General features: G+C 38.3%; 2 protein-coding genes across 2 annotated transcripts in view; one reads left to right on the plus strand and one right to left on the minus strand.

The window, feature by feature from the left end:
- Positions 1 to 24,337, plus strand: part of LOC100619882 (zinc finger protein 420-like) — a 53,313-nt gene that overhangs the window by 19,855 nt on the left and 9,121 nt on the right. The window contains exon 4 of the mRNA XM_007492320.3: positions 6,374 to 6,500. Within this exon, the coding sequence (XP_007492382.3) occupies positions 6,374 to 6,500 (127 nt within the window). The remainder of the gene's footprint in view (positions 1 to 6,373; positions 6,501 to 24,337) is intronic.
- LOC103097417 (eukaryotic translation initiation factor 3 subunit J-like) lies at positions 18,480 to 19,938 on the minus strand. The gene is given in 2 exon segments (XM_016422396.2): positions 18,480 to 19,653; positions 19,656 to 19,938. Coding segments are annotated over 2 exon segments (750 nt in total). The 5' UTR covers positions 19,828 to 19,938; the 3' UTR covers positions 18,480 to 19,075.

The following is a 24,337-nucleotide window of genomic DNA, read 5'->3' on the forward strand; positions in this document are numbered from 1 at the left end:
GTTTCCTAATGTGAAGATTGGATTTAGCTATCTATCTCCTGATTGTAACAGTGAAGATACTTAGCTCTTCCTCTGTAGTGAAGCTTGAATTGTAAGCTACAAATCTATTTTTAGATTTTAACTACAAAAAGGTCTTAAGTAACTAGAAAAGGTGAAATAACCACAAAAGGGTGTTAAGTAACTACAAAAGGTGAACTCAACAAAAGAGGTGTTAAGTAACCCAAAAGGATATAATCTAAGCAGAGAAGGTGAGAACTAAAGAGTGGGCAGTCCTGGAGAAAAGTGTCTGCTGTGATTTGTAGACGTGAATATTTAGGGGAGGTGACACAAGAGAAAAAGGTCTTTAAATAGAGGGAAAAAAGACTGAATTTGGACATATGGATTCAAACATTTGGATGAGTTTGTACACTGTCACCCAGGCTTGGAGTGAAGGATGGAGGAGTGACTGAAAACCAACACCCAGACTTCTTTTAGACTGTTACCATTAGTGAGTCAAAAGCTGATTTAGTGACCCCGCCTTTATGGAGGCATGAAGCCTCCAGGAAAGGCCCAACTTCCTGAGACTCTCTTCCCCTGGCTGGGGTTTAGAAATTCTAATTGGTATCAGAAGAAGCCTTTCTCTCTTGTTCTTTAATATCTTCCTTCTTTTGTAAATATTATTTATTAACTACCACAAATTCCATTTACTTTAGTAATTCATTTTGGGATTTAGAAATTAAATCCCTGGCAACCACCTAATTAATATATATTCAGAGTCCAACTACAGTGAAAAATTTAATACTAACCTTTGTTGGTTCTTGGTATAGGATGGTAATACCAATAATTATGTCCTGTGTGGACAGGTTGTTGGATTGGCCTGTTTGAGAAATATGGCTTCTCAGAGCAGCCCAAGAATTCCAGCTCAGCCAATTATATAAAAAATACATTTTTTATAGGTTAAAAAAACTAATTAAAGGGATAGGAAAAGGAAACAAGTGGAAAAGAAATTCTTATGATATATAAGTTCCTAAGCTAAAATTCCTTACTCCAACCACCAAATCTGATTCTTACAGATCTCCTTCCCCAACAAAGTTGAGACTACTCTCTCTTCCTATTCTATCTAAATCCCCCAAAACCTTAATCTATCCATCCTATCTAAATTATACACAAGAGAAATAAGTTAGGTCTCTCTCTTCTTTATTGTATAGATTAACAAACAGCTTTGAATCTCCACAGCCTTCTCCACTTGCCCAGCCAAACCTGCCTGGGGCTTGCACTAATGTTTCACCCACAATCTCCATCAGTTGTCAGGTCTTTTAAATGAACGTTAGATGTGAGAACACTGAGATTTTCCAGATCTCACCGAGTAGCTCTTAGGACCTCTTTTTGGGACAGGGTAAGCCCAAAGAGAAGTCAGTTGGGTAACTCTCTCAAAGCACTCTGGGAAAATTATCTCTTACCCCTAAGTCCATTTGAGATTCTATTCGGATTTTAAAGAAACCTAATTTATAAATCTCTTATGCATCTCTCAATAACTTATGCTACTTAACTCTTATTTCCTAATGAACTCTAACTTAATAAATAAATCTTACTTAATAAATAACTTTCTACAATATTTCTCCCCTTCCCACCCCACCCTTCTTATGCCCCTCCTACTTCTCTATAGGGACTTTTAATCCCTCCCCATTTCTCCCTCCTTCATATTATTCCCCTCCCAACCACCCCTTTTCTTATTCTCCTTCTACTTCCCAATTGAGTAAGATAGGATTTTATACCCCAGTGAATCTGGCTGTTTATTCCTCTCTGAGCCAATTCCAGGGAGAACAAGGTTTAAGTATTACCCTGTCACTGCCCTCATCCTCCCCTCTATTGTTAGAGTATTCCCCCCTCCCAACCACTCTTCTTTAGGTGATATAACTTATTCCATTTTCATTCTCTCTTCCCATTTCTCTTAGTACAATCCTTTTTGACCCCTAATGGCTTACTACCACACCATCTATGTGTACTTTTAATTTTTATGATAACGATTGCAATTTTTAAGAGTTACAGATATCATCTTTCCTTATAGGAATACATGCCATTTGATCTTATTGAAACCCTTAAATTTTTTCTCTAATTTACCTTTTTATTCTTCCCTTGAATTTTAAGTCTAGTCTTTTCTTCAGGAATGTTTGGAAATCTTCTATTTTATTAAATGGCTTTACCTTCCCCTGAAAGAATAGTATCACTTTGATGGGTAGGTGATTGTTGTAAACAATCTTGGTTGTAAGCCCAGTTCCCTTGCCTTCCCGAATATCATATTCCAAGCCTTCTGGTCCTTCAATGTAGAAGCTGCCAGATGTTGTGTAATCCTTACTAGAGTGCCATCCTAACTGAATGGTTTCTTTCTAGCTGCTTGCAGTACTTTCTCCTTGACCTGGGTGCTCTTGAATTTGGCTATACCATTCCTGGGAGTTGGTGTTTGGGTATTTATTATAGGAGCTTATCTGTGGGTTCTTTCAATGTCTATTTTGCCTTCTTGTTTGAAAATATCAGGACGATTTTCTTGAATAAATTCTTGTAATATGAGATCTAGGCTTTTTTTTTTCCTCATGACTTCCAGGTAGTCCAGTAATTCTTATATTGTCTCTCCTGTATCTATTTTCAGGGTCATTTATTTTGTTCAGTGAGATATTTCATATTTTATTCTATGTTTTTCATTCTTTTGATTTGATTTCATTGTTTATTGATGTCTCCTGGGATTATTAGCTTTTATTTACTCAATTCAAATTTTTAGATACTAAATTTCTTTCATGATATTTTGATTGTGCTTTTCCTTTTGGTCCATTCTTCTCTTTATGGCACTCTTTTTTGCATTGGATTTTTTTTTTTGCCTCTTTCAAGTAGTCCAAGAGAGAAATCAAATCCAGTCATGCAAGGAGTAGAGAGGTTGAGGGGGAAGTGCAAAAAAGAGAAAAAACCCTCAAGATTCCTGTCAGAAAACAGAAACTGAGAGGATTCCAACTTCTACTTCCCTTCTTCCAGCTTGCAGCCAAGGAGAAGGGGCTAATCCAAAAAGCTGGGAGGAAGCTTGGGTCTTTGGAGATCAACTGCTTTCCCTTTGAACCCCTCGATATCTCTCAGCTTAACAACAGCAGTCAGAGCCATTTGAGCATATTGTGGACTGTAATATTTTTGGGAAAGGAAATGGGATTGGAAAAATGGGAATAAATGGGAGGTTTGTATGAGGGTAAGGAGGAGTTAAGAGGAGAGAGGGAACACTGCTTGGTGAGGCAGGGGAGGGAGATGCCCCCTGCTGAGAGGAAGCCGCAGGGGTCCAAAGAGGTCTGTTTGTCTTTGAATGACTGAAACTGATTTTTAGCTCCCTCTATGATCAGTAAAGATAGTCCACTTATCTGACTGCGAATTCAAATAACATAAAGTTAATAACTAGTTGGGATTGGAGTTTTTCTCAGCTTCAGACCTGAGGCCAGGCCCAGAGGCTGGCGGAGAGTTTATCCCACTCCCGTCTACTCTTGTTGTTCTAATTCAGGATCTTATCAGTACACAGAAAGGAAACAAGAACAAATCTGACCTTCAGAAGCCTGTGTCTTCCGGCTGAACCAAGGAGAGCATGCCACTCCAGACTGGGCTGAACAAGCTCCTCTCTCCTCCAATACCCAGAAGCCAAGTCCCACATGGCAGGAAGGAAGTGCTAGTCACAAGACCCAACTGCCACTCCCAGTTGGCCCTTCCCCCACACAAACTATTAGTCTAGTTTCCTTTCCACAATCATCCCCTTTTTTTGTTGTGACCTTCCCAAGGTCACATATTTATATTATAGTTACCAATTTACTAAATCTACTCTAAGGATTCTTTGCGGGAAAGTAAGGATAAGGGTAATTTTGGGGTTTTACATTAAATTCAGTACAATAAATGTTGAACAAAACTATTACAAAAAATTGAATCTTAGTGATAATACTACTTATTCTAAGTTAACTAAAACTAATACATTATTTACAGAAATCATTTACATATAATACAACAATATACATTGTTCCACATCCTGATGTCAAATAGAAATATCTACTGATCTTTCTATTGTCCAAGACTTATGGAACTAACTATATACATATTTACATTTTACATAAATACAATTCCAGACACTTGTTTCTATAGACAAGGCCTCTCAATATGTCAGTGATTTTGTGTTTTGTGTCTAATAGTGTTGTGTTGAATTAATACTTATCAAGTTTCTTCAGATTTCCACTTCTCATGTTGACTGATGGATCTCTTCTTTCTTCCATGTTATGTAGTGATGCATGCTATTTCCCTAATATGTGATATTACTTTTGTTTTATTATTTCAACACACTCAATCTTACATATAAGTCTCATTTTCCATCTGTCCTCTAATATAAACAAATTTACAAGTTCAAAGTCTTAGCTGTCCATTTTAGCTTTTCCTCTTTGTTTCTTGTCTCTAGCATCTTTTCTTGATGCTTTTCCTCTGGGATGGTTTAAAATCTTTTCCTCTGGGCTGCTTTTCCTCTGGGCTGGAAAGTTGTCTCAAACATTATGTGTCACTATTATTTCTTTATGATGTGCTTTTATGTTGATCAGTTTTTGTTTTCATTTCTCAGCACTATCTATTGTCTAATTATCTTCGATGTCTGTTACAATGGTATTGAACTTTTTCTGGTTTCACGTGGGAACAGTGAAACCATGAGTCTCTTTCCCTGCAACTTTTATAGCTGTTGGGGTAGTAAGCAATACTTCATGTAGTCCTCAGGATCTTATCAGTACACAGAAAGGAAACAAGAACAAATCTGACCTTCAGAAGCCTGTGTCTTCCGGCTGAACCAAGGAGAGCATGCCACTCCAGACTGGGCTGAACAAGCTCCTCTCTCCTCCAATACCCAGAAGCCAAGTCCCACATGGCAGGAAGGAAGTGCTAGTCACAAGACCCAACTGCCACTCCCAGTTGGCCCTTCCCCCACACAAACTATTAGTCTAGTTTCCTTTCCACAGGACTGGGACATTGAAGAAAGCTGTCTACAGAGAAATCCTCTCTCCAAAGATTGATTCTTCATCTCTCTCCCTAACCTGTCCTGAAATCCAGTACTCAAACTAGATTAGCTCAGGAGTAGGAACCACTGACCAGAAGAGGGGTCAAGGCTGAGAGCCTGAACCCCGACATCTTGGGGGGGAGGTCAGTCTACAAGTCCATAGGTCTTCCTGCTCACTCACTTCCCTTATCTGACCCCATCTCCTCTCCATGTGTGAACCCAAATAAAGCATCTACTACTTATAATTAGGTCCAACTAGTTTCTGATATTAGGAAGGTTGGCTGAAGATTTGGGGAGAACCATACCTCTTCCCAAAGAGGAGGGTTAGCTCAGCATCCTAACAACTAGATCCAAGAAGCAGTCCTCTCTCCTGGGCTGAGGAGTAACTCCAGGTCTTGCAGAAGGGGGGAGTGGCAGTTGATGTACTTGAGGGACCCAGAGGCAGAAGAGTCCATCCTACGTCTCAACAATAGCTGAGACCAAAAAGAGAGGCAATGGGTCATTTTTACCAAAGCTCTTTCCTCTAGTACTTAACCTCCACCTCCCAGAACCCTTCTCTGAGCAGAAATACTCTGTCCTTCAAGGAGACAATGCAGGGTTACCTTCCCCCAAAAGGAAGAATGAGGGAGAGAGAGGGACAGGGAAGATCTGCTCTGGCCTGTTCTGAGCCAGGGGAATTTCAGAGGCCTCAGCCAAAGGGCCTTCCCAGAAGATTAAATCTAGCTTGGCTTCTAGGCATGAGGCCTCCCACAAGATGAGGGGCCTCCTTGGAGGCTAGTGCCTCCAAAAAGAGCCAAGGAAAAGGAGAGTCAGCTTTAACACTCACCATGTGGTCATCTAAGGGAAGCAGTCTCTGGTCTTATCTCCTCCAAGTCAAGTTCCACTGCCAAAGGTACCTCTCACAGGAAGTCATATGAAATATAAAGGCAGTTCTTTACATCACTTTCTGTGTCTCACATGTACCAATGGTAGCTTAAACTTGGCTTTGGACAGCCTAGGGGGTCAGTCAGTTTTTTCTGATTTGTTACTTGCTAGCACATGCAGATCATAGACCTTCCTCCCCCTCAGTTAATCCTTAAATGGGGGTGTATATATTCCTGGCTGCTAAAATTCTAAAGACTAAGCAGGATGGAGTAAATCTAAAATTCACAAGACATTGAATGCCTTTGTCAATATTTCATTGGGCTGTGAATGACTGGGCTCTAGTGTTGGCTGTAACACTCTTCAAGGTTAGGAGTTTGTCATAAATATCTTTTTTGCTTCAGTTTCCTCCAGTTAGGTGATGAGGGTTGTTCTCTATGAATTCTGAAGATTCAGCTCTAAATCTTGTGACTCTTGCTTGTTTAGGGGTTTATAACCTTCAAGGATGTGACTGTGGACTTCACGCAGGAGGAGTGGTGCCTGTTGGACCATTCTCAGAAAGACCTGTACAGGGAGGTCATGCTGGAGAATGTGCAGAATCTACTCTCTGTGGGTAAGGACCATTTCCTCTTTTAACTTTGAATCTCCTATTAAAGGATTGCCTTCATTCCAAGCTGAATGTAAAGGACTTTGAACCTTTGTCAATGATTAAAAAAGCAAAAGTGTTTATTGTTGCCTAGGGTTCTCCTCCTGCCTGGTTTTTAGTTAAAAACATTTCGAATTATGTAATGGAAAGCTCAGATATTCCTTTCTTCATCCTGAAATTGGTTCTCTTCTGTTTTAAGATAGTTTCAGGTCAAAATGTAAGCCAGTATTAAAAATTTACATTTCTGAAACTAAATCTCCTTAGTCATCTATTCCAACCTGAAATAAGAATCCTTCTTAGATTGATGAGAGATGATAAAACCCACCTAGGAACGTTCCCAAGGCCAGTAATGCACAACCCTTGAAATTATTAAAACCAAATTTATTAAGGATAGGGAAATGATAAATACATTCCTAAATCTGTCAATCTATATCTCCTACTACCAATATAAGCTCTCCCTCTTGAGGTCTGCTCTTCTGGTCTTCTCAAGCCCTTCATATAGCTCTCTGCTCTTAACTAATACCTCAAAAGCTATCTGACTATAATGATCCTAATTTATATGGATTAACAAAAAGGACAAAGAGGAAGGAAGGCCTCACAAATGTATTTGAGCCTTTACCTCACTAGATAACCCAAAGTCCCAGTTGACAACCCTTGGAATACCTTGGCCAATTTCATTTCTGCCAGATGGATCAGAGGCAGATGGTCTCTGCATCTTAGAGAAAAGGCTGTCCACTCCAAGGCAAACTCACAACCAAGGAATCCTTAATCTCAGCATAAGATTAGGACTACCAAGGGAAATTTGCCAGAGCAAAACCTCCTTCCAGGTTAGTGGAAAACAGCATTCTAAGAATGACTGACTATTAATTCCAGTAAACTCCCACAATCCTCCTCTCCTTGTTAGAATCCTCTCCCAGGGCTTGTATCCACATTCTCCTCTTTCTTTAAGCTAATACATGAAATTTACTTTATTTCTTACCTACATTCGTACAAGCCTCTAATTAGACCTGAATTTTATGTGCAAATTCTCTATCCAGGCAGTTTTCCTTGGAGATGGCCATTGAAGGGAACCATGTATTTGCCAAGTTGTAGCCCATTTTCCTTTCAGATGGGAATAGTCATTAACAAGTATGTTTTGTTATGAAGTATGAATGGGGAAAGCAGAGCTAAGATGGTGGCATAGGAGAAGCAAAAGCTGGAATTGCCCTGAGAATCTCAAAGTAACTTTAAAATAGTGCCTCTTGATGACCAGTCAAAGAATGAACATAGTTAAGAGTAAGGTAGCTCTCCTAAGGAGAACACCTTGAAAGTTGGGGAGAAATACTTTATTTGGGGGGATAAAGGGGAACTGGAAGTAAAACTACACATTAGAAGGGTGCAGACAATCCATCTTCTATTTTATGTATGAGGTTCTGAACCTGGACACATGCCAACTTCTAAACTCTGGGACCCTTGATTTAGCCTACATCAGAGCATCCGAAGCCCATCCCTTGAAATACAAAGGACTGGCTCAAGGCTCTGGTGAGACCCCAAAATCACTTGTCGACTTCAAGCCTGTGGTGAAGTCCCTAGACAAAGTAACTCCCAGTTCACTGAGCTATGCAAGGAATCACCAGTCCCTAGAGGAGACTCAATCAGTAGCTTTCTTAGTACCTAGCCCATAGGCCGTGATACTACATTGGAAGAAATGAAACTTGCAGAAGTTCACAAAAACATGGCATACAAATGCAGAAAAGCAGAAATAATAAATGCAACCTTTTCAGATCATAAGGCAATAAAAATAATGATCAGTAAGGGTACATGGAGAACCAAATCAAAAATTAATTGGAAAATAAATAATATGATACTCCAAAATCAGTTAGTTAGAGAAGAAATCATAGAAACAATTAATAATTTCATTGAGGAAAATGACAATGGTGAGACATCCTTTCAAACCTTATGGGAGGCAGCCAAAGCAGTAATCAGAGGAAAATTCATATCCCTGAGTTCATATATTAACAAACTAGGGAGGGCAGAGATCAATGAATTGGAAATGCAAATAAAAAAACTCGAAAGTGAACAAATTAAAAACCCCCAGAAGAAAACCAAACTAGAGATCCTAAAAATCAAGGGGGAAATTAATAAAATTGAAAGTGATAGAACTATTGAACTAATAAATAAGACTAGAAGCTGGTACTTTGAAAAAACAAACAAAATAGACAAAGTACTGGTCACTCTAATTAAAACAAGGAAAGAAGAAAAGCAAATTAACAGCATCAAAGATGAAAAGAGGGATATTCCCTCCAATGAAGAGGAAATTAAGGCAATCATTAAAAACTACTTTGCCCAATTATATGGCAATAAATATACCAATCTAGGCGATATGTATGAATATTTACAAAAATATAAACTGCCTAGACTAACAGGAGAAGAAATAGAAGTCCTAAATAATTGCATATCAGAAAATGAAAACCAACAAGCCATCAAAGAACTCCCTAAGAAAAAATCCCCAGGGCCTGATGGATTCACCAGTGAATTCTATCAAACATTCAGAGAACAGTTAATCCCAATACTATACAAACTATTTGACATAATAAGCAAAGAGGGAATTCTACCATTTTCCTTTTATGACACAAACATGGTACTGATTCCAAATCCAAGCAGGCCAAAAACAGAGAAAGAAAATTATAGACCAATCTCCCTAATGAATATAGATGCAAAAATCTTAAATAGGATACTAGCAAAAAGACTCCAGCAAGTGATCAGAAGAGTCATTCACCATGATCAAGTAGGATTTATGTCAGGGATGCAGGGCTGGTTCAATATTAGGAAAACCAATCACATAATTGACCATATCAACAAGCAAACCAACAAAAATCACATGATTATTTCAATAGACGCAGAAAAAGGCTTTGGTAAAATAAAACACCCATTCCTATTAAAAACACTAGAAAGCATAGGAATAGAAGGGTCTTTCCTAAAAATAATAAACAGTATATATCTAAAACCATCAGCTAATATCATCTGCAATGGGGATAAACTAGATGCATTCCCATTAAGATCAGGAGTGAAACAAGGATGCCCATTATCACCTCTACTATTTGACATTGTATTAGAAACACTAGCAGTAGCAATTAGAGAAGAAAAAGAAATTGAAGGCATTAAAACAGGCAAGGAGGAGACCAAGTTATCACTCTTTGTGGATGACATGATGGTCTACTTAAAGAATCCTAGAGATTCAACCAAAAAGCTAATTGAAATAATCAACAACTTTAGCAAAGTTGCAGGATACAAAATAAACCCACATAAGTCATCAGCATTTCTATATATTTTCAACACAGCTCAGCAGCAAGAACTAGAAAGAGAAATCCCATTCAAAATCACCTTAGAGAAAATAAAATACTTAGGAATCTATCTCCCAAGACAAACACAGAAACTGTATGAACACAACTACAAAACACTCTCCACACAACTAAAACTAGGCTTGAGCAATTGGAAAAACATTAACTGCTCATGGGTAGGACAAGCCAATATAATAAAAATGACCATCCTACCCAAACTTATTTATCTATTTAGTGCCATACCCATGGAACTCCCCAAATTTTTTTTACTGATTTAGAAAAAACCATAACAAAGTCCATTTGGAAGAACAAAAGATCAAGGATATCCAGGGAAATAATGAAAAAAAAAATACAAAGGAAGGGGGCTTTGCAGTCCCAGATCTCAAACTATATTATAAAGCAGAGATCATCAAAACAATTTGGTACTGGCTAAGAGACAGAAAGGAGGATCAATGGAATAGACTTGGGGTAAGTGACCCCAGTAAGACAGTATATGACAAACCCAAAGAGCCCAGCTTCTGGGACAAAAATCCACTATTTGATAAAAACTGCTGGGAAAATTGGAAGACTGTGTGGGAGAGATTAGGTTTGGATCAACACCTCCCACCCTACACCAAGATAAATTCAAAATGGGTGAATGACTTGAACATAAAGAAGGAAACTATAAGAAAATTAGGCAAACAGAATAGTATACATGTCAGACCTTTGGGAAGGGAAAGACTTTAAAACCAAGCAAGATATAGAAAGAGTCACAAAATGTAAAATAAATAATTTTGACTACATCAAATTAAAAAATTTTTATACAAATATAACCAATGTAACTAAAATCAGAAGGGAAGCAACAAATTGGGAAACAATCTTCATAAAAACCTCTGACAAAGGTTTAATTACTCAAATTTACAAAGAGCTAAATCAATTGTACAAAAAATCAAGCCATTCTCCAATAGATAAATGGGCAAGGGACATGAATAGGCAGTTTTTAGATAAAGAAATCAAAACTATTAATAAGCACATGAAAAAGTGTTCTACATCTCTTATAATCAGAAAGATGCAAATCAAAACAACTCTGAGGTATCACTTCACACCTTGCAGATTGGCCAACATGACAGCAAAGGAAAGTAATGAATGCTGGAGGGGATGTGGCAAAGTAGGGACATTAATGCATTGTTGGTGGAGTTGTGAATTGATCCAACCATTCTGGAGGACAATTTGGAACTATGCCCAAAGGGTGCCAAAAGACTGTCTGCCCTTTGAGCTAGCCATAGCACTGCTGGGTTTGTACCCCAAAGAGATAATAAGGAAAAAGACTTGTACAAGAATATTCATAGCTGCGCTCTTTGTGGTGGCCAAAAATTGGAAAATAAGGGGATGCCCTTCAATTGGAGAATGGCTGAACAAATTGTGGTATATGTTGGTGATGGGATACTATTGTGCTCAAAGGAATAATAAAGTGGAGGAATTCCATGGAGACTGGAACAACTTCCAGGAAGTAATGCAGAGCAAAAGGAGCAGAACCAGGAAAACATTGTACACAGAGACTGATACACTGTGGTACAATCGAAGGTGATGGACTTCTTCATTAGTATCAATGCAATGTCCCTGAACAATCTGCAGGGATCTAAAAAACACTATCCACAAGCAGAGGATAAACTGTGGGAGTAAAAACACTGAGGAAAAGCAACTGCTTGACTACAGGGGTTGAGGGGACATGTCCTAGGAGAGACTCTAAATGAACACTGATGCAAATACCAACAACATGGAAATGGGTTGGAATCAAGAGCACATGTGATACCCAGTGGAATCACGTGTCGGCTATGGGAGAGATGTGGGGGGAGAAACAAATGATCTTTATCTCCAATGATTAATGTTTGGAAATGACCAAATAAAATAATGTTTAAAAAAAATTTTTTTTAAAAGGAAGATTCTAAAAAAAAAAAGGAATTAAAAAGACATCAGAAAAATCCAAATAAAAAAGAAAATTTCTGGATGAAAATATAGACTATCAAAGTCTTATGTGTAAAAATTCTAAGTAAAGGAAAAATAAATCTATAACAGAACAGTTCCTTGAATCAGGGCCCAATTAAAATGATCTAAGCAAGTAAGCATTTACCCAGTCAGTAGCCAGGACTACAGAAAGTTTGCACACTATGAAAGACAGAAAAGGGACCAGATAATAGGAGCTAAGTAGGAGCCAAGTTTGGGGATACTCGGCTGTATTTTCAGAGTGAGTGTGGACACACAAGGAAGGCCTGGGTCGTAACAAATGTTAAACATAGCAACCTCAAGTCTTCACACTAGGTTCAAGACCTTTGTATTGGCTTAGAAGTGCATCAATCTGTCTTGGATTGGTTTATTTTTGGCCCTGTGCAATGGCTCTTTTGTGTATATCCTGTCCTGGAATCAGACAGAATTATTAAGTAAAGTCCCATAAATTTTTTAAAAAATAATTAATGGCATCATTTTTATAGTCTCAAGCTTTTGGGGGCATGCATTAGCATTATAGCAAATGTATCTTAAACATATAGTACTGCAATCAAAAAGTTAAAGAAAATCTTAATAGTGGTGACATGTGCTTCAAATATAAAAAGGAGAGAAATAATACAAAACTGAAATAGTATATTGCACATGCAAGAAAAATATAATTAAAGAGTTAAAAAAATTCAAAAATGTAGCTTATAACCATTGACACTCTGTGTCAGCTAAGAAAATATAGAATACAAGGCTTTCTCACCAAAAATGAGATCCATTTCCTCTTCAAATCTGGCCATGATCCACTGTGAGTGAAAGCAAATGAATTGAGCAGTAGTACAAATATGTGGTATCAATATCCCCAAAATTCTCAATAGCCCAGTTAATTACAATAGCAAACAAACACACTATCATAGTTCACATATGTTGCTGTATGGCATTTTTAAAAACCTATGAATTGATGGATATTTGTCACAATTTTTACAAACGTAGCAAATCTTTCAACCTTGGCAAATACATTTTTAAACAAAGTAAAACTTATTTTGGGTTTAGAACATCATCAAGAAATCCAGAGATCATTCTGGTGGAAGTAAAATGAACTGAAGAATTATAAATGAGGGGTGCTCCTTTTGTGGAGGTTTCTAGGGGTACATGCCCTGAGATTAACTGCCCAACTTCCATTGACATATTTAGAAATGCTGGAAGGTTGGGGGTTATAATTGTATTTCACTTCAGCTTCTAGAATGGGCCTTAAACCTTGTGTTAGGGGCAGGCAAAAATGACCAGGGATTGTTAAGAAAAAATTCTAAAAATCATGTCTAAAAAACCCTTAAAATAAATTGAGATATTTAGCACATTAAATTTCCCAAAGGTTGTGTGACAAGGAAATCACTTTAAAAGACTGATATATATTAATTTAAGGTCGCCAAGGAATTCAGCTATGTATCCTAAATGAAAACTCAAGTCAGCAGTCAACCTTTTATAGAGTTTAATTACAAACAGGAGGAAGAAAGGAATTAGAGATAGAGAGAGAGAGGGAGAGAGAAAGGGGAGAGAAGGGAATAGGGCTTAAATACCCCTTCTGTTTAGGCTGGGCCAAAAGGCCCAAGCCCTTAGATAGCTGAGGCAAAGAAAGGAGATCAGTCCCTATTACTCACGTGACCAAAATGGAGAAACAGTCTCAGGGGCCTCCACCTCCAGCTTCCTTCAGAGCCAACTCTCAAAGCACCACCTCTCAGACCAAAAACCTCTCCAACCAACTCCCCTCAGTCCTCAGACCCCTCTATCTTTAAGGAAACCATCCAAGTTCCCTCCCCTCAGTTCTCACATCTACCAATCACTGTCCATGTCTTCCCTGTGCCAATGGTGGCTCTAGCTTAACCCAGGACCGCCCAGAGGTCTGTGGCTTTGCACATGTATGTTGAAGGTCATATTCTCAAATAATTAAATCTTGATCCTTTGCTGCAGCCCTTCCTAAATCCTGTTAGGACTGAGTGGGGTAGAAATTGTATTTTCCAAGACCTGGTTCTGTCATTCCAAGTATCTCTATTGTGTCAATTCTAAAATCAATCATGACTCAAAGAAATTCCTGTTCTATGCTTAAGCATAGGTCAAAGCCCTTTCCATTGTTCAGCAAAAGGTTTCTGTCCTAAAGTAATCTTAAGAAGGGAGGAGGAGGAACCTCCCATGCCAATGGGGTTCACATTCCAATAGAGTTTCCACTATCAATAGGAAATTTTTCAAGTATGAAATTTCCCAATGGTGAAATTTCCAACATTTATAAGTCTAAGAAATTTTAAGGTTTACAGTTGTTATAGCAATTTTTTTTAATGGAGTCCATCTGTCTTCTATGTGACAATTTACAAAGTCAAAAATAGAACAGCTGTTTTTATATGGACTTATTCAATGTGTGTTCGTTCAGTATGGTTATAGGGAAAAAGCAACAGAATATAACAGTAGTTAAAACTCAGTACATTAAAATGAACAGTGTAAGAACAATATTGAGTGCAGTAATATATGAACTTAAAATCACAAAGTTAAACCATAAACAAAACAAACAGAAATTGCAATAGAATACAGAGATTTTAATAAAACATTGGAGTCTGAAATGCCTTAAAAATACAACCTCCAGTCTCATTAAAGTTCCTTGGGTTTTTATCCATTTAGATGCCTATTGTCAGAAGGCAGGAGATTGGTCATGGTTAGGCAATGGGGTTTAGGTGACCCATCCAGGGCCACACAGCTAGGAAGTATCTGAGGCCAGATTTCAACTGAGGACCTCCTGCCTCTAGGCCTGGTTCTCAGTCCATTGAGCCACCCAGCTGCCCCTCCAAAGTTAGCTAAAGAGATACAGAGAGCTGATTTTTTTTCCTGAATCTTATGTGAGGTTAATGAAAGAACCAATGTAGTTAAAAGATATCCTTTTAAATACCCCATGCTTTAAGTTCCTGTTTGGAAAAAGTCTCTTTCTTTCCCTTTCTTTCTCCACTCCTGTGATCCCCTGCCCGGACTCCATGTGGAGGCTAATCTTAGCCTAAGGGAAAATTACCCCGGTTTTTGATCCTGAAGAAATTGGGTCTGCTACTAGCAGCCTGGGTGATGAGCCGTCTGGGTCTGGGGCGCAGAAACAGACAGGCAACAGCCAGGAGGGTAGGGTGGCAATTCCTGTGGTGCAGAAACAGTCTGCTCTGAGGCTAGAGTTTTCTGGGGCTGGCAAGTGGGTCACCAGGTCAGCGAGATCTGGGTCAAACAGGTTCAGACACTGGGAACAGGAGCTGAGCCAGCCAGGCTGGCAGGAAAGGCTCAAGAAAATCCGAAGTGGATGGCTGCATGCCAGAGCTGATCAAGATGGTTTTCTAAAAGAGCATCTTGGAGAAACATGGCTTAAAAAACAAACTAGGCACTAGTTATTAAAGGTTGAACTTAAAGGATCAAAAGATTGAGGGTATTTCATTTTCCCAAAGTGGTTACCCCAAACTGTAGCAGTTAAAATTAGTTTTACTGCTAGAAGTATTATATTTTTAGAGGTTTATTTAAGATTAAGAAATAAAGAAAATACAAAATAAGAAAGCATGTGTCTAGGCCCAGAGAGCCCATTCACAACCACTCACATCTTGCCTGCTAGGTAGAGAGCCATGTGTGCTCAGAAGAGGAAGTAAGAAGAGAGATCAGTAGGCTTTTACAGCCAGTTAAATAGAAAATTTGATCCTGAGCAGGGGGGAACTCAGGTGAGACTAGAGGGCATCCTGGGAACTAGAGAAAGGACTTCTGGTGATTGAAGTCCGGGGTTCAAATCTCCATTTTTACATAAGGGATTCTAAATCCACTCAAATAAACTCTCAGGTTCTGCAAGAAACCGCTTCTCCTATGTTTCACAAGCTACATTAATCTTCCCTGATATGACTAACTCCAATTTATTCTATCTAAATAAAAACTACTGTTAATATCCTTATAAATCTTCACTTCGCCTTCAAATTATAAAATAGCAAAGACTAGCTGGTTGAATCTCAACAAGAATCAAGTTAGGGAATTTCACCCCCTCCCCCTCCTGGGTGTCTGACCCAGTTCATCAACATTTTTCACATGCCAGGGCATCATCCCTATAAGTAAAATAAAAGGACATGGGTGGAGCTCACCTGGGTCTTTTGGCACAAAATTCTGGCTGGAGCAGACAGATGAGGGAGAGAGGGAGGTTCCTGTAGGATGGGCTGTACATGTAGTCAAACTTAGAGTAAGGATGTGACTTTAAATTTATGCTTATCTACCTTTTCTATTACAAGTGATTATTAATAAACTTTATGGAAAATAAGAACTGATAGATATTAATTTAAATATAAAATACTTCACAAAAGGCTTTGCCTGAACTGGACCTGTTAGCCTGTTAGTCCACAGTTGGCCTTCCCAAACAGTTATTCTTTTGATACTAGCCTTTAATTAAATATCCCCCAAACCACCTTATTGTTACTTTCAGAATAAGTATGTTCAACCCCCATCCATTCAGTTCATTATATTCCAAAGTTTAGTCTGGGTCTTTTGATGCAGTGTGTGGTTTCCAAAGGCATCCTTATGGCACCTTTTCCAAAAGATCCTTTCTTGATTCAGGGTGTTGGTGAGTTTCTTTTCCCAAAAATTTCTCCAAAATATTTCAATCCTTGGATTTTAGGATAACTATACAATGCCTCCTGAGGGGATACAGGACTGAGTTATGAGGTATATGTATCAATTGTCAAAAGAAAATCAAAACTTCCTCCCCCCCCATAAAAAAATCCCAAATAAAAGAGCAAAAATTAAATTCTGGATAAAAATAAAATATCAAAATCTTACGTGTATAAAATTATGAGTAAAAAAACAAACAAACAAACCTGTAACAAGTCTTTGAATCACCAAGAAAGCCCAATTAAAGTGATTTGTGTCCCACAAACCTGTAGGACAATTGCAGTGCTAGAGCAGAGCATAAATCAACTACAGTAAAGTATGTAGCTGTGCTAGGAATAGACGAAATAATAGTGTTTGTGTTGGAAACTACGGGATGTCTTTTTATAACATGATTATTCACAACCCTCAAATCCTGGATGAATCGATAGAGATACTTGCCATCAGTCCCCACTTTTGGCTTTTTAACAGGCAGGATGGGCATGTTGTATTGAGATTTACAGGGAATTATGATGCCTTGGTCAATTAATTAATTTATTCTCAGGTAATACCCTCAATTACCTCCTTCTAGAGAGGGTACTGAGGAATGGAAGGAGGTAGGCTAGATTTTGTTTTAATTTTTAATTTATTTTGGACAGGCACCTGATTTAAGTAGGCCAACAGCAGAAGATGTGGCCCAGAAAGACTCAGGTTTATATGTTGGGATTTCAAAAGTGGGAGACTCCTTCATCTCATGACTGTCTGAAAGAAATAAAGGGAGCAAAGTTAAGGATTCCTCAGTAAATTCCAGTGACATGGAGCCATCTGGAGAGCAGGTTATTGTGGCTCTAAGCTTGCATGAAAGATCCTTCCCCAGCAAATTTTTAGGATAGCCAGGCATCAAGAATGCTCCACGGGCAAAGGTTCTACAGATATCATCCTAGGGAAAGTTTTGGAACCTTTAGGGGTGTTCCTGATGCCTGCACTCCATTCATTGATCTGATGGAATTGCAGTATGAATCAGATGTGCTCCTCAATACAGACATGGAGGCTCCAGTGTCCAAAAGACAATCATAATAGGCGTTAACAACTTTTCATGTTACGTGAGGCTCATCAGTATGGGGGGGAGGGCATGGATGGTCTTGTAAGGAAAGTGTTGAAAATGGCAGAGAGAAGTGGCATGAGACCACCAGGAAGATTCTGGAACTTTGAAGGGGGTTAGGGAAGACTGTTAGCTGGCGCTCTGGAGAATCTCTGGAGGTGTTAGTTTCAAATTTCCTTTGTGGCCAATCCTTTCCTTATTCCTGATTGCTGTATTTCATTGAGGCAGTTCCTGGTGAACTTGATCCATCTACAGAGATAGTGAGATCCACTCTGGATCTAAGACCTTCCCTGGCCCTAGCAAAGCCTTACACAGACTCTTTCCTTAAATCCACCAAAGTGGGGTTTAGTTGAGGTTTTTAGTTAAGACCAGGGATTCGAGATTTGGGGTTAGGGAGAATTAGAGTAGGAAGTTCACTAAGAAGAAATCCCTGTGAAGGGATTTTTAGATCTGGTGGGTATAGGTAGATTAACATTAGTTTAGATTATCCCAAATCCCCTTTTCACCTTCCCTTGTTAATTAAATTCCAAGCTGTCCTGTGTTAATATAATGGTCTGTTTTTTTTTTTATTAAATTAGTTGCTTTATAAAACATTGCAGATGTCATAATTGTTAACAACAATTTACCAAACTGTAGTAGTAACTGTTGCAGTTTGCTAATAAGCATGTTTGTAAAGGAAAGGAAATGCCAAAACCCTGTGAAAGTTGTTCTGTTTCAGCCTAGGAGAACAAAGGAAGTTTTGTTTCTCAGACATCTTAAAATCAGGCAAATAAAACAGGTAAAGAATTCCCCCACCCCACCCCCACCCTTTCCCTTAAGAGCTGCATCAGTAGAAATATTCCGGTAAATATAAACTAGACTGTTTATATGCTCGAAATACCACAAGTTGGATTTTGTCAAATGCAATAATGGAGACATTACCTCTGCGGCTTCAAAGTTGGTGGTTTTTGGTCATTTAATTTTTTTAAAATGTCAAACTAGTAGCCATCTCAGGCACAGTATCCTTACTCTGAAATAAGCAGTCTTCTTTGCAATGTATTTTTAAAATCCTCACGTTCTACCTTAAGACAAAGCAATTTTAATACTAGGTGCACACCCACATGCCCTTGTTGCAAACTGCTTTTGTTGACAAGATATGAAGTAGTTCAAGGAGGTATGGTTAAGGCTGTATTATTGAATGGTGCTGGTAAATGCTACACTTTTTTTTGTCACGTTGCAACTATTGTTTCCAATTTAGTGACTCTGCTGCCCTGGAACCAGATAGCAACAATGACAACATTATTAGGATTTCTTTTACTGTGATTTAGTAGCAACCAAGTTTCCCGATTTTAACCCCTTGGCAACAAGAACCAAGTTCCCCATTGCATTAGCACCTAAGTGTCAAGGGGTTAAGTAACCAGCACAAAGATACTGCACTTCTGATTGTAGCATTTGGCAGAACTGAAAGGAAAGGAAGTTGTGTGCTACATGTTGAAGGGACTGTGGGCAACAGAAGAAGACAATGGGGAGAAGATGAAATGTCACATGAAGTCTTCAAAGTCTTGCACATATCCTCCATCATATCCACCATAGTCTGCAAGATCATCTTTCATTGTAGCCTTTAATCCCCCTCCAGGAACCACACCTTTCTTCTTCTTTTTGGCTTTGCTTTGCTTTTCTTGTTTCTGCTTTTCACTGCATAGCACTGTCAGTGAATTGGTAATCTTTTTCAAGTCATCAATTTCCAATGAAATGCACACATCTCGAACTAATGCTTCCAAGAAACTGGCATAATATAGAGATTTTTCATACTGTGTAATTTTATCTTTTAGTAACTTGCCAAACTCTGTGAAGTCATCTCTTGAAGAGGGGTTCATAGCATCTATACCACAGACTGTGTTATTAACACCAAAGGTTTCTTTTGCTAATTCAAGGTCTGCCTCTTCCTGTAATTTCTTTAGCCGTAGTTTATCTGCTAATTGTTCTTCTGGTGTAAGCTCTTTCGATTCTTCGGGTTCTTCCAACCTTTTCTTAATTTCTTCTTGTCTCTTCTTCTGTTGCCGTTCTTTCTCTTTGATTTTCTCTGCTATTTTCTTTTTTTCTGAAACTTTTGTTTCTCTGTCTCCTCTTTTTTTTCTTCATCATCGTCATCCCAGTTTTCCTTGACGTCGTCATCCTCATCCTCGCCCTCCCAGCGGTCCCCGCCGGCCGCGCCCCCCGCCTTCCGCACCGGCTCCTCCACCGAGAACGTGTCCGCGTCCCAGGAGTCCGAGTCCCCCGCTGCCGCCGCCATCTCGGGCCGGGTGTGTGTGAGTGCGAGAGGGAGGGAAGGGGGAAGGAGAGCGCGAGAGGGCGGGTGGTGAGTCACCGAATAGCTTCTCGCTGGCCAACGCGGGGCACGCCGGGACCATAATGGTCTGTTTTTATTAGCTCAGGGTCTGGCTTTGCTGCCCTGGGCTTGGGTACCCTTCCCAAACCAGATTACTGACCTAAATTACCATCCCCTGAAACAAAGAGCTATATCAATTGGGACAACAGGCAGTAAGACATCAGGGTCTAGAAAATCAAAGGTTGTATCCTCTGATTCATATGCCCCAGCCCCTCCCCCTGTACACCTTTATAATCTTTGGGTAGTTCTTTGGGCTCCCCCCGAGGGGCATTAGCACCCTGTGTAGTTCTGGGACGAGTTCCACTTAAGATATTCTGTTGTGGGGTCATTTGGTTTGAATTATCAGTTACCTGATTTATATTCCTTGAATTATTAGTCCTAAAGTTGCAATTCCTGAAATCGTTATTGTAATTATTAGCCCTATAGTTGTTTCTGTAATTATCCCAGGAGGTATTATTTCTGATTCCGTGAAACAAACTCCTATAGTTCATCATTATGTGGCCCTTCTCACAAAAGTGGCAGGTAAGGGACTGATAGTTAGATTTTTGGAGGAGGGCAAGTGCCATTGGTTGAATAGTATGCCCTTTTTCTTGTTTACCCATTATATCACTTAAAGATTTTATTTTTTTATTTGGAAATTTTTATTTAATTAATTAATTTAGAGTGTTTTTCCATGGTTACAAGATTCACATTCTTTCCCACCCCTCCCCACCACTTCCTCCCATAGCCAAAATATAATTCCACTGGGTTTTACATATGTTATTGATCAAGACAAATTTACAAATTATTGATATTTGCACTAGGATGATTGTTTAGAGTCTATATCACCAATCATATCCCCATCAACCCATGTGATCAAGCAGTTGTTTTTCTTCTTTGTTTCTATTCCCCCAGTTCTTCTGAATGTGGATAGTGTTCTTTCTCATAAGCCTCTCAGAATTGCCCTGGGTCATTGCATTGCTGCTGGTAGAGAAGTCCATGACCTTTGATTGTACCACAATGTATCACTCTCTGTGTATAATGTTCTCCTGGTTCTTTCTGTTCCTTTAACTCTGCATTAATTCCTGGAGGTCATTTCAGTTTACATGAAATTTCTCCATTTCATTATTCCTTTCATCACAATAGTATTCCATCACCAACATATAGCAAGGTCCATCCAGCAACTTCTCTGAGGATCCAGATATGGATCTCTACTCAGATATGACAACCTCATTGGACAAATGAGATGAGAAACACTGTGCATTCAACCCACGTATACCAGCATCACACACAGTGATCTGCCATAGTGCCGTGGTTCGTTTATTATATAGATTTTCAGGTACATGCACACAATCAATTCTCTACGTATGTGACAGTCTACCTTTTAATTGGATATTATCAAATCATCTAAACCACACTCTTGTGATGTTACTACAACAAAGAATTCTGTGATCATTTACTAGGTTTCTACAATACTCTGATAGATATGATTAATGTGAATAAAGCCATTTGCAGGTTAGTACCCCTTGACCTGCTGAGAGGATCATTGTGCTTTTGGTCAGCTTTCACTATCAATCACAATTGCTTGGGAGATGAATGACAAAACATCTTCATATCTTGGTGTGAGGACATAAAGCATACCAGTTTTGGGGTTTTCCTCAATTTACAAGTTCTATTTTTCTTTTATTACTTTGAAGTGCTTAGCAATGCTGCTTGGTTTCTGTTCATCAACTAGTTCATTAGAGTGTGATAAATGTAGGGAAAGATTTATTATGCTGCTTAAATATTTGGCCAGTGTTTATTGTAGGGCCTTGTAGTGTGTCTTGTGCTTGAGAAAAGAGGGGTTATGTGCAATAATTTTTGGACTTTGATTCTGTAATTGCAATCTTTTAGGGGGTACTAATTGTAAAGATTAAAATTTAGGGGAGACAGGGAGACTGAGGCAGGTAGAAATTAGTTTCTCTCTGCAAGGAGTATTATATTTTTTAGAGGTTTATTAAAGGATAAAGATTAAAGAATATACAAGTAAGAAACATGTGCCTAGGCCAGAGGCCTAGACAAAATAACCTCACATCACGCAAGAGATGCACCTGCTCCAAAACGGAAGTCCAAAAAGAGCCAAGAGAGAGCAAGCGTCAAAAACCTTTGAATCAGCTTAAATACCTTCTCGATCTTGGCCCAGGTGAGATTACAAGGCATTCTGGGGAAGTGGAGCAAAGGCTTGTGGGGATTGTAGTCCTGTATTCGAGTCTATTTTTTACATACCCCCAGTAATCATTTTTGGAAAAATTAATTTTTCCCCAAAAGGATCATAAAAACATAATAAACTTAAAAGATTACAATAGTGTGAGGATAAGAGAAAAAAGAATAAAACCAATAATTGCTGAACACATTGACAAAAAGCCGTTAGGGGCAGTCCCCTTTGGCATAAAAGTATACATACAAATAAATGTTCAATCAACCACACCCAAAGTTCAATTTTGTGCAACTTGTGGTCTGGAGGCTTCTTCATGGTGGCTTCTCCAACAGTTCAGTTCTGGATTCAGAGAGGTAGCATCTTCTTTACCTAAAATTCTTCTCAAAAGGAATTTAAACTTTGCAATTTAAATAATGATTTTTTTTTTTTACATTCCCCCGTGTTGTGGGTGATTGAAAGATTCAGAATCAGTTCGGGATGCATGGCTGAGGTATGAAGTATATGAATCAATTGGCAAGAAATATTAAAAAGACATCAGAAAATCCAAAAGAAAAGAAAAATTTCTGGATGAAAATATAGACTATCAAAGTCTTATGTGTAAAAATTCCAAGTAGAAGAAAAATAAATCTATAACAGGTCCTTCAATCAGGGCCCAATCAAAATGATCTAAGTAATGATGCATTTACCTAGTCAGTGCCAGGACTACAGAATGTTACCACAGTATGAGAGGCAGAAAAAGGGGACCAGATTATAGAAGCCAAGTTTGGGGATACTCGTCTGTGAGTATCTTCAGAGTGAGTGTGGACACAAGGAAGGCCTATGTCTTAACACATGTTAAACACAGTAACCTCGAGTCTTCACACTAGGTTCAAGACCTTTGTATTGGCCTAGAAGTGCATCAATCCATCCTAGATTGGCCTTTCTTTGGGCCCTATGAAATGGCTCTTGTGTGTATCTCTTGTCAGAATCAGACAGAATCATTAAGCAAAGTCCCATAATTTATTTAAATAATTAGTGGCATAATTTTTATAGTCACAAGCCTTTTAGGGCATGTATTAGCAAATGTATCTTAAACTTAAAAATCAAAAGGTTAAAGAAAATCTTAATAGTGGTGACATGTGCTTCAAATATAAAAAGGAGAGAAAAAATAATAAAAAAACTGAAAAAGTATATTGCACATGCAAGAAAAATATAATAATAAAAGAGCTTTAAAAAATTCAAAAATATAGCTTATAACCATTGACACTCTGTCAGTTAAGAAAATATAGCATACAAGGCTTTCTCACCAAAAAATGAGATCCATTTCCTCTTTGTATCTGGCCATGATCACTGTGAGTAGAAGGCAAATGAATTGAACAAGGTTAACAATTTTTTCATCTTTAAAAATACAGTAGTACAAATATGTAGATATCACAATCCCCAAAATTCTCAATAGCCCGATTAATTACAATAGCAAACAAACACACTGTCATATTTCACATAAGTTGCTGTATGACATTTTTAAAACCTATGAATTGATGGACATTTGTCACAATTTTTACAAACAGAGCAATCCTTCAACCTTGATATTTAAACATATTTTTTAAAACAAAGTAAAACTCATCTTGGGTTTAGAACATAATCAAGAAATCTATATATCATTCTGGTAGAAGTAAAATAGTGAGCTGAAGAGCATAAACAAAGGGGTGCTCCTTTTTCTTGGAGGCTTATAGGTATACAAATGCCCTGAGATTAACTGCCCAACTTCCATTCACATGTGGGAAGGTTGGAGTTTATAAAATACATTTCACTTCAGCTACTAGAATGGGCCTTACCTCGTGGTAGGGGCAGGCAAAAATAACCAGATTGTTAAAAAAAATTCCAAAAATCATATTTTAAAAAACCCTTAAAATCAAATCACTTGAGGTATTTAGCACATTAAATTTTCCAAAGGTTGTTAATACAATTATCACCAGTTCTGAAGTCCATCTATCCTCGGCAAAATAGAAAAAGGCTGTTTTTTCATATATGGGCTTATTCACAATAATATTTGTTCAACACAGTTATAGGGGAAAACAACAGAATTTCAAAACTCAGTACATTCAAAATAAATTCAATCAACCTTCAGTTTAAGCAGAATAATATTGAATCCAGTAATATATGAACTTAAAATCACAAAGTTAAACCTTAAACAAAAAATGCAATAGAATACAGAGATTTTTTTTATAAACCACTGGAGTCTGAAATGCCTTAGAATAT

This window comes from Monodelphis domestica, chromosome 4 (assembly GCF_027887165.1).
Source record: "Monodelphis domestica isolate mMonDom1 chromosome 4, mMonDom1.pri, whole genome shotgun sequence".
Classification (NCBI taxonomy): Eukaryota; Metazoa; Chordata; class Mammalia; order Didelphimorphia; family Didelphidae; genus Monodelphis; species Monodelphis domestica.